Source organism: Trachymyrmex septentrionalis, unplaced genomic scaffold (genome assembly GCF_001594115.1).
Source record: "Trachymyrmex septentrionalis isolate Tsep2-gDNA-1 unplaced genomic scaffold, Tsep1.0 scaffold21, whole genome shotgun sequence".
NCBI lineage: Eukaryota > Metazoa > Arthropoda > Insecta > Hymenoptera > Formicidae > Trachymyrmex > Trachymyrmex septentrionalis.
Window position 1 is genome coordinate 845,788 of NW_017305288.1, and position 10,675 is coordinate 856,462.

General features: G+C 39.7%; 2 protein-coding genes across 2 annotated transcripts in view; both read left to right on the forward strand.

Annotated features, from left to right (window-relative positions):
* The window catches only part of LOC108747983, a 29,764-nt gene extending 25,292 nt beyond the window's left edge, over positions 1–4,472 (forward strand). The window contains exon 4 of the mRNA XM_018485919.1: positions 4,196–4,472. Within this exon, the coding sequence (XP_018341421.1) occupies positions 4,196–4,229 (34 nt within the window). The 3' untranslated portion in view covers positions 4,230–4,472. The remainder of the gene's footprint in view (positions 1–4,195) is intronic.
* Positions 4,473–6,862: 2,390 nt separating this feature from the next.
* LOC108748005 (fork head domain-containing protein crocodile-like) lies at positions 6,863–9,625 on the forward strand. The gene is made up of 2 exons (XM_018485948.1): positions 6,863–8,255; positions 9,190–9,625. The coding sequence occupies exons 1-2, from the start codon at positions 6,895–6,897 to the stop codon at positions 9,314–9,316; spliced, it is 1,488 nt and encodes a 495-aa protein (XP_018341450.1). The 5' UTR covers positions 6,863–6,894; the 3' UTR covers positions 9,317–9,625.
* The last annotated feature ends 1,050 nt before the right edge of the window (positions 9,626–10,675 follow it).

Here is a 10,675-nt window from a genome sequence, read left to right on the forward strand (position 1 = left end):
TTTCCTTATGGCAGTCAGGATTTTTTTTACCTGACGTGGAACGTACCTCGTTTATTAACTATTATCTGGCTTCGTGGCTTCCAGTTTTAGGGAGTTACGAATTATTCTCTCAAATTGATATAGTTATACTCATAGGAATGCGGAAGAGATGTCTCATGGGAACTAAAAGATATAATATAACTATAGATATACTAAAAGGCTATAGATGTACTAAAAGCTTATAGATATTGCACTTTAACGAATAGGAACGTGTACTTTTTTTATTTGCATTTCTATGAATGTCCTACATATACTTATGCATGCTGCGCAAATCCTACAGGTAACTACACTCCTAAGCTCCTACAGAATCTTATAAGTCCTCTATATAAGAACCCATGCAAAAACACATGGAAATTTGCAGCAGGACAGTTGGAAGTTGGTTCTGTGAAAGCGGAACGAGGAAGAGGACGCGCAACGAATTGCGGTAATTAGAGGTTAATAGTGCCTGTTTTCTTTGGACGCACCGATACGTTTGGTTTTTGAAAATTAGAATGGTAACGGTTTCGGTCTCTCGAGGCGGCGCATTATCTCTTTCTTCAGCTCCATCCCTTTTTCCACGACGGCGCCATTTTCCTGATGTCGGATATCAGCGAAGCGGGCACGAGTATTGGTTTACACTCGGCTCCGTAGGTTCGAAGGTCCCGAGAATTAAATTTCACCGCGCTATGTAAACACTGCCGCCGTTGACCGAGACGAGAAACATACGGAATCCGAACGGAATACGAGTGTTCTGCTCGAGTTAATCGGATCGTACGATGCGCATCTTCGTGTAGAGTCGCGCTAGCAAGGAGAGCGCTCAGAAGAAAAAACTATATATTTCATATCAATGATAAAAAATTAAATTTCGTTTCTATCGGACCAAAACTATTTCAGAAATCTCATTACATTTTCCACTATGCGTCGAAAGATTTTTTACAAAATTATTTTGCGATTCTCTTGATTGTGTTTTGGAATTAAAACGTCAGATTTTAATTAGTTTACCGTAAATATATATTGTGATATTTCTGTTATCTCTCTCTCTCTCTCTCTCTCTCTCTCTCTCTCTCTCTCTGTCTGTTTTTAATTAATAAGTGCAGTAGTCTAAAGGCTCAGGACGCTCACACGGAATGTAAGAGATCCGGGTTCGACTCCCGGCCGAGGCAATATTTTTCGCAATAAGTTTATTACAGTTTTTTAAGATTTGGGAGAATTTGGGGGGATTATTTGTTTCAGATTGATTGTGTGAATCCGATAAATTCATCGGCTCTCAATTTATTTTCTGAAATATTAATTCAATTTAATTGAATGTATATTAGATAGTAGTTCAACATCTTAACACTCGACCGAAAAGGCGCTTTGTATTTAAAGTCTTAATAAGTGCAGTTATTATTTTTAAATAATTTTTGATAAATATAGTAAGACTTTCTTTATGTTTAATTTGTGTTAAATACCTTGCTGAAAATACATATGCAACAATAATACGTATACCAGAAAGAGAGATATTAGAGCAATGTATGAAAACGTAGTATTGTAAGGTTAGCTTCGTTCGCGAAATATCTTGTACACAAACTTGTGTTTTTACAGAGAAAGTTACAAAGATAAAATATTGATACAAGTAGGAGTTACGGGAAAACACGCAAGGAACTTGTCAAGCAATGGCACAGTTTCGGCGAAGAAAACATACGCCGACAACAAACGCCGCGCAATTCGCAGACACGAATTATTTGCACAAAATACCGATAACGTTAGTCGGCGCTATTTATAACATTTCGTATATGCGTCACAATATACTTTCTTTCGCGGAAACTGCGATCGATCGGACCGATTAATAAGACGATGACGACAACGATGTCATACCGAAATAAGAAGTTTATTGTTTCTAGACGAAAAAGAAAAGAGAGCTTAGAGGGGCACAGACGTTCATATCGCTCAGAATCCGGTCGCGTGGGATAGGTCAAGAGGCATCGTTTATTTTGAAAAGTTTTGAAATTTTCCAAACACGTCCGCGATGCAGTACAAGGAAAATATTTTGCAGCGGCTGCGCGAGTCAAAATATAAAACGTCATCCCTGAAAAATCTTAAGATGCACGAAATGTCGCGAGCAATATTTATAGTACGCTTAAACAAAACGTTCTTTACATTTATCGTACTTACAATTAGAGTTCTTTTTAAAATCAATACAGAGCAATATTGTGCGCAACGAGATTATGTTTCATAAATTTAATGACATTTTGGGCGTTAATTTAGCTTCGATGATGGCGCCATGGTTGGAAGCCGATAATTATTTCAATAATTAATTTTAGTTCCGCCCGTTTAATCGATTTCGGCGCCCGCGGGGCGATAACAAATATGCAAATCACTCGTGTACGCCCTACGTCGAATCGACGTTGATCCCGATTACGAACAAACTCTGCTTCATGAAGCAATCTTATTAAGTTTAACGTCGACTAAGTAAATCCGGCTTTCTCAGATATTGCAGATGTATCCTGATCGATTGTTTGCGATGATCAAATAAATGAAGCGTTGAATTTTTCAATAAACTGCGAATTTATCTACGATTGTGATTAGTGTTTAGGAATTTATCAACTAAATAGAAACGATTAATAACTACTTTTACTTTTAAATCTTTGAAATTTTTTTCTCTTTCCACATCATTTAATAACATTCTCTTTTATAGTTTATATCATTTTCTAAATTATTCCTGATTATTCTCTAAATGTTGACAGATAATTCATTACTTAACATATATGTTGTAATAACCAATAACTCTCTATTTTTACTAATATTAAACATCTTGAAAATCTTTCAAAATAAAAAAACTTTTAATAAAATTTATATATATATACATAAGAGAAAAAAATGTAAAGCTGCTATATCCTTAATGTACTATGAGATAGTGAATTTTGATCTTATCGCAGGCAGATTATAGATTGTGCTGCGAGAGCACGTCGTCCCTTCGGTGCGGAATCCTAGATAGAATGCAAGCAAAAGACAATTAAACTTTCGCCAGAACTTCCAAAGCGTTTTGCATCTTGGTTTTGCGGCAGCTGGCCCGCGGGCGAGGGAAAGAGACCGCGTGGATCTAGAGGTGGAATGCCTAACAGCACTCGCTTGTCGTTCCATTTAAATGAAAATTAACCGCCTAGTCGCCTGGTAGAGGCAATGATCAATTTAACACTTGAGCGTGGCGCAAGAAAATACACGATAACGATCGCGCGAACGGAAAGTTATTGCTCCTCGTGCGTTTTTCGCGCACATAAATTGCAGTAAAGAGAAATAACTGTTGAAATGAAGCTATATAAATGTATATGTGCCAGTTTGGAATAGATTCTATACATACATATTTTAATTTATTGTAATAACAAATTAACCTAGACCGCTTATGTGAATAACCCAAATAAAGGAGCGCCAATTATGCGATCGAGGTTGGATTTTAATACGATATAATAATATTTCTACGTGAATTATTAGGTACCTTATATATTTTCCTGTTCTTCAAACTGCGTACAGCCGTTCTTGAAACGCAGTCCTAAATTAAAGCTAGAATATTAATATTACAAATTAAATTGATCATTAAATTGAATAGTAATAATAATAACCTTAAAACATCTTAAAAAATTTGAAAAGAATTGGAAAATATATTTAATAATTCATGCTGAAATATTATTAGGCATCAAGATTCAGCCGTAAGATCATATTTAACGTTCCTCTATATTCATTTGTCTAATTTATTGTTTTATTATTATTATAATTACTTACGAAATGTCTTATGAGTTAAATTTTTGAATTGTTTAAATACATATAAACAAAATAAAATTATTTTTCTTTAGCGAAAATTTCTACGGGGCAGGGTTGAATATTGTGCTCAATGATTATAAATTTAGTGAAATCTTATATAGATCTATAGAAATATCAAACCTACACATGCAGTATATATATATATATTTTTTTCTTTTAAATTATACTTTTATTTTTTATATATATGTTATAAAAGAGAATATATATTCTATGATAATTTTTTATATTTTTACATATACTTGCCATTTTTCTATACTTATATAGATACTATTAAAATTATATATGCTGCAATATAGGATGGAGACAATTAAGTATGTTAGCACGTAGAAAATCAATCGCTTTCGATGGCTTGTTCTCAGCTTTCGCAACTTGATTTCAGTAACAAGCACTATATTTGCGTCGAATCAATTTAAATGGCGGAAAGTGGAGCGTCTAGAAGGATCGAAGGTATTTTGAGAACCTGGATAGCACGATTCGGACGGAGGCGGAAACTTGACGACGAGAAATGGAGGGTGGCGACGTGTCCTGTCGAGTGTTTTCGCAAGGCGGGAGTCGAACCCTTGGAAAAACAGACGCTAAATTGAAAGTGTCGTGCTGCAAGAACGCGAAGTTGCCTCTTTTCCATCTATCCACGTGACATTATCGTCACAACGTCCTCCACGAGTTTCTTAGTCGCATAAATTTGCAAATTATGTGATATTTAGGATCGATGAACATTGCTTTAAATAGATGAAGAATTAGTAATAAATTATTAAAATAAATTATTAAAATCGATATTAAAAAAAAAATAATATTCTACTTTTTTAATAATTCGATTAGAATTACATCTAGAATGATTTTCTGTAAAATATAATAAAATTAATATATTGTTGACTTTAAATCCTTTTTATCAGTCAAAATAAGAAAGATTAGATGATAATTAATTGGGTAAATATATTTTGCAGTTGGTATTTTTTACAGAATTAAAAGTTTTCAACTTAAATTATTTCTTTTATATATATATATATATATTATATATATAAAATCAAACATTTTGCAGAACTCATTTGCGAGATGTAGCTTTGTATTTAACCAGTGTAATACTGAACATTTAATTCTTTCATTTGTATCATATCAAGCTTGCACAAATGTTATCTGAGTAGATTTAGCGCTAAATACAAAATATGAATATGGACCGCTGTAGCTTAAATTTTAGTCCTGTCAAAATCCATAAAGCACTTTCTGCGAGTTGCATCATATATATTGTAATAACAAAGACAAAAATATTTCACAATCGACGAATATCACAAATAACGTCAATGCCATCTTCGAATTTAATCTGATTTTCGTTGATACCTTTTAACAAAAAATTTAAGAAATACTTGATAAGGTGAGCATCTCCGTTGCTCGATGACGTCTAACGCTCGTTCTTTTTTTTAAAGGCGCGCGCTATGAAATCGCAATCACACGGCTGTCTGAAACGATTCTTGTCACTGTCACCCTAAACATCCTCGACACTTGCTCAATTTCTGGCTGAGGCACCGCGCGCATGCAACTATCACTCGTTTCCGCAGTTTCTGCTGTCCCGGGCAAGATCCACCGAGATCACCACCTTAATCCTCGTGCTCGTTGTCCGCTTGGTATCGCGAAAAGTATCCGACGGCCGATGGCCGCGGAAAAATTCCGCATCGCGGCGTGCAGTACGGCTGGTAACGCGGAGCGGAGAGTCCTGAGCCCTTGCGCGAGGTGACGAGGGCGTGACCATGCGAGCGTTTACCGCGCGGTTATTGGCGGAGTCTCATTGAGGGCGGCCGTATACGGCGGCGTTCACCGCTTCCGAGCGGATTGGTCCTGCGATGTGGGCGGAAACACACGCGCGGCTCCACGATCGCGCGGCCAATGGCGTAATACGATGTGTCGGAAACCTCGTGATTTTTCGAAGGCGCACGAACGGCGCAGCCGTCCTCTGGCCGTGCCGAGGCCGCCGGAGCACTCCGTTCCGCGCGCGACGTCGAGCTCCCAGTGTGTTTTTACTCGGGGTTGAGTAAACTCCGGCCTGTTGTGTATCATAATACCGTGCCGTGCACACGCGGGTGCTAACGGGGTTAGCGTGCGTCCTCGCGCTAGCGGCCTGAGTCGCACTGTTCAACTGAATGCACCTTCGTCTCCTGCCTTCACCGCGGCCTCGCACACCCCGTCTTCCGTCACCGTGTCTAAGACGAGGATTCCCGGGGTACGGTCAACAAAATACTATCACGGAGCAGCGGGGCGCGCCGCAGACTTCATAAACGACGGCGCCGTATTTTTCGGGATTTCAGCGCGATCGCTCATTAGAAATCTATCGATCGAAGATTTGGATTGCGTGGTCCACGGTGATGCAGTGACGGCGCTCCAAGTGCTCAAAGCGACAGATAAGTGATAGTGCAAACGCGAGTTTTACCATAGTAACGAAAAAATAAATAAATAAATAACATTTGATTGAAAAATTGAGACATGAATATTCATTAAGAATGTTTCATTGTTCATTGTTTAACACCTACTTGCCAAGTCAGTGATACAAGTGAAACTGTGAAAAGAGGGCAATGATAATGCAGAATAAACGTAGAAGAATAATTTCGAAAAATAGCGACACTCTTTATCGAATATAAACTTTTATATATTATTTGTATATTTTAAAAGATACCAATTATATAACAGTTCTATTCGAAGTGAATTGCGAAGACAGACTACACTAGTGATTTACAATTCGAAAATGGGAAACATATGATCGCTGTTAATAGGACAGATTAGAATTTCAAGGAAGACTTCGCAGTGATAAAGTGATAAACAATATAATAGAAAACAAAAGACTGCATAAAATAAAATTTCGAATACAATTCTTTTCCAATATATAACGACTCCCAGGCTCTTTCCAGCATTCACGAAGAATAAGTGCGCGTGTCGCGGACGTTAAAAAGGACAGAAATATGTGCGTTAGAGAATCTCCCCTGGAATAGTGAAGAGACGCGAGGAGAACAATCGTCCCTTCGCTCCAATTGGAACCAAGTGTTTCGATCGCGATCGTCGTCCGTGGATCACACTGAGAGCGAGTGCGCGAAGATGCACACGCTCTTCAGCGAGCAGAATGCGTACTATCGGCACGCGGCGACGGTGCCGATGGGCATGGGCGCGCCGTCGTACCCGGCGGTCGGTGCTCCCGGGAGTTATTACGAGCAGTATCGATACGGCGGGTATGCGACGGCTACAGGATACCCGGTGTCGGGTATCGGACAGCAGCACATTCATCACGCCGGCAAGGATATGGTGAAGCCACCTTACTCCTACATCGCGCTGATCGCGATGGCCATCCAGAATGCGCCCGACAAGAAGATCACGCTGAATGGTATCTACCAATTCATTATGGACCGTTTCCCGTATTATCGTGAAAACAAGCAGGGTTGGCAGAACTCCATCCGGCACAACCTCAGCCTGAACGAATGCTTTGTGAAAGTGCCGCGGGACGATAAGAAACCCGGAAAAGGGAGTTACTGGTCCTTAGACCCGGATAGCTACAATATGTTTGACAATGGCTCTTATTTGAGACGTCGCAGGCGTTTCAAGAAGAAGGACGCGCTGAAGGAGAAGGAAGAGGCGCTAAAACGGCAGGGTATCCTACCGGAGAAACGTCAGGAGGACGTTAAATCTAGTAGCAGTCAGGTCGCGCTGCCGCCACCGTCGGACACTTCGACGAAGAAGTTGGGCGCCCTGGAGGCCACCGGTCTGTGCAAGCCCAAACGGGAACCGGTGAACGATAACCATTGCATGGCAGCGGCGGCGGCCGCGGCTGCTGCGGTCCAAGCCAGCAAATACGGGCTGCACAGCCCGATACAGGAGGATAAGACGACGACGGCGACGGTCGCGGCGCCTGGCCAGAGCGTTATCCAGACGGCTCTGGGTCATCAGGTGCACCAGGCGCACCAAGTGCACCAGGAATCGATCCAGGACGTGTCGATGGCCGGTCTGGATCCAACCAGCTTCAGCGTCGATGCACTAATGACGACACGGGAGAACAATCCCGGTCTGATGACGCGTGATAACCAGCACCACTCGCACCATCCGCACGGGCTCCAGCATCCGCATTCGATTATGAGTAGCAGGGAATCCATGGGCAGCGGCAGCAGGGATCTATCATCCGCGGGCACCACCACGACTACCACGACGGCAGCGGTGGCGGCGATGATGGCCACCAGCGGCTACGGGCATACCAGTACCGTTTCCAGAGGCAACGCCTCGCCACCCGGCACCATGTACACACCGTATTGTGCACCGGCGGCCGCCGGATACGCCATCATGGACCACGAGTACAACACGGCGCGGAATCACGCGAGCAACGCCGTGGGCCATTCGCAGTGGTATCAAGACGCCAGCCCCGACACCGCGATCTATCAGGACACCCAGTCCCCGAGCTGCCAGCTTTACAGGTACGAGTACCAGAATGAGTACCAGAACGAATACCTGAATCATTTCGCATCGTTCAAGAGAACATGACGCTCGCCTCGAGATCCGAATTCGATGATGGAAGTCTCGTGCTCGTACGATTAATAAACGCAAAATCGTCTCCTTCTTTACGGAGAACGGAGAATGACACGAATTTTTATACCAATACGATCATATGATAAATAATAAAGAAATAATACAAGTTATTTTGCGCCGAGTTATTTTAAATCATTTTCATTATATGACAGTTGTAGAATTTAGTTGCGATTGTATCCAATTTTTTTGTGTCGATGGCACTAGTTGCATTTAACTTTGTCATACTTTGTTATACATTATTTTGTAAAAGCAGTAAGAAATAGGTAATACTAATTGTAAACAGTAAGTCAGATTACATCACAATTAATTTGCTGATTTGATATCCTTAAGTACCAAATGATTAATATAACTCAAAATAACTAATATATAATAAATAATTAAATTACTGTCACCGTTTCTAAGGCCATTGTTACATAGGATTTTGCATATAACTCTAGAAAAAAATTCATAATTCCAAGAATTTCTATTGTATTATCTTCTTTGATGACTGGCATTATCAAAATTCCTTGTAGAAAATTAATGTCGGTATAAAAGTTTTAATGTGTGACATGAAATAAACAGCTACATATTATAAAATGAAAAGTGCACTACTCAACACATTACCAAAGAGAATTATTTAACTACATAATATTTTATCATTATACATTTTTGAAAATTTTAATACACTGTCTCGACAAACAGTATGTTAGAGTTATACAGAAAAAAGTAATCACAGTATTCGTAACCGAGAATAGGGACGTGTTAGATCCATTTCTTTTTAAACATACATAATACAAATTACAGAAAAGCTATATCTTCAGAACACGGTGTGATCTATCGTAGGTCCAGCCCGCCGACGCCGCTTTCGACGGGCGCGGCGCCGTCTCCGCCGCTGTATCACAGATATTACCAAGACTGTAATGCCGTCAACACCAGCGGTAATCTGCCGATAACGTTGCAGAAGTACTGAGAATATCGGAATTCAAGGTCCCATCAGCGGAACCTTGAAGAGCACCACGGCGATCACTATGATCCGGGTTTGATTTACGTGAAGCAAGAATGGATTCCCACGACGGACGAGCTCGCCAAGGAATGGAATTAGAAAGGTCGTAATGAGCTCTGGTAAAAATTGTAAATCTCTCGTATAGTTTCTCGTATCGAATCGTATCCTCGTATCGCGTAGAAACGACATAGGCGACATCAGCTAATACGACAATTAGCGTAATAAATCGTCAATGTCTCTATAAGGGCATCGTTAATCGACGAACAGTGTCTTCGGGCTAGGACTAAAACTTCTAACGGTTTCTACCGAAATTTCTTCGTGGAACATTAATACATTAATTTCTTCATTATTTAATATCATTACTTTCTATTTTAATATCATTGTAATTTTTAATAGTCTTCATTTAATTCGCATTCACAAAACATATTTTTTAAACGGTTTTGTAAGGGTCGAAAAACTGTATGAGATGTCAAATTAAACTAGAGAAATTCGCGACGAAAAATTTGTTCAAAGATTCCGAAAATTTGTCAAATCCAAATAATTGAGTTTGCTTGAATTGAAAGTTGTAAAATTCACATAAAAATATTATTAAGCACTGAGATCCATCTTGATCGAATATGGTCTTCATCCCAGCATGATGCGTAACATACATAAAAAAAAAACCGTACGTACGAGAAAGAAAATGGATCTATAAAAAGAGTATTAAACTTTGAAATACACGATCGTAAAAGTTGAAGAAGGGCAACGATAGACAAAACGTAGAAATCGATGTATGAAGAAGAAGAAATTCGTGCCACGAAATTAATCGAATAATTAATAGTTTTATTATAATTAAGCGAATTTCGACCTAATGAGACTTTCCTTAGCAAAGTCAAAAAAACGTTTCAATCGCATATATTTTAATGAAATTTGAAAACTCCGAGTTCAATTTTAATCAGTACATTTCTTCTTCACGCACGTTAATTCGACACTTTCGACAGCATTGTAAACTCGGTAATCGCACGAGTTTTCTTATTTCGATCAAAAGCCTCGCTTTGATGAACGGAACGCGAATGAATGTTCGGGACAAGAAAGTAAATGCGAATTTCAGCATAATCGCTCTTATCTACGCAAATGTTGAGACTGATCGCTGACTTGATGAATTTTTTTTTCTTCACCGCCATTTTCGCCCCCATCTGCGCAAACCATTGTAAATCACGTGAAATCCGTAATAATACTGGGACGTCTGCTTCCGACAGATAGCGATAAGGACGAGTCAGAATTATCGGTCCACATAGTTCGGCTCGCGCGACTCGTATCACGATGTTGAATCTCGATATTCTACAA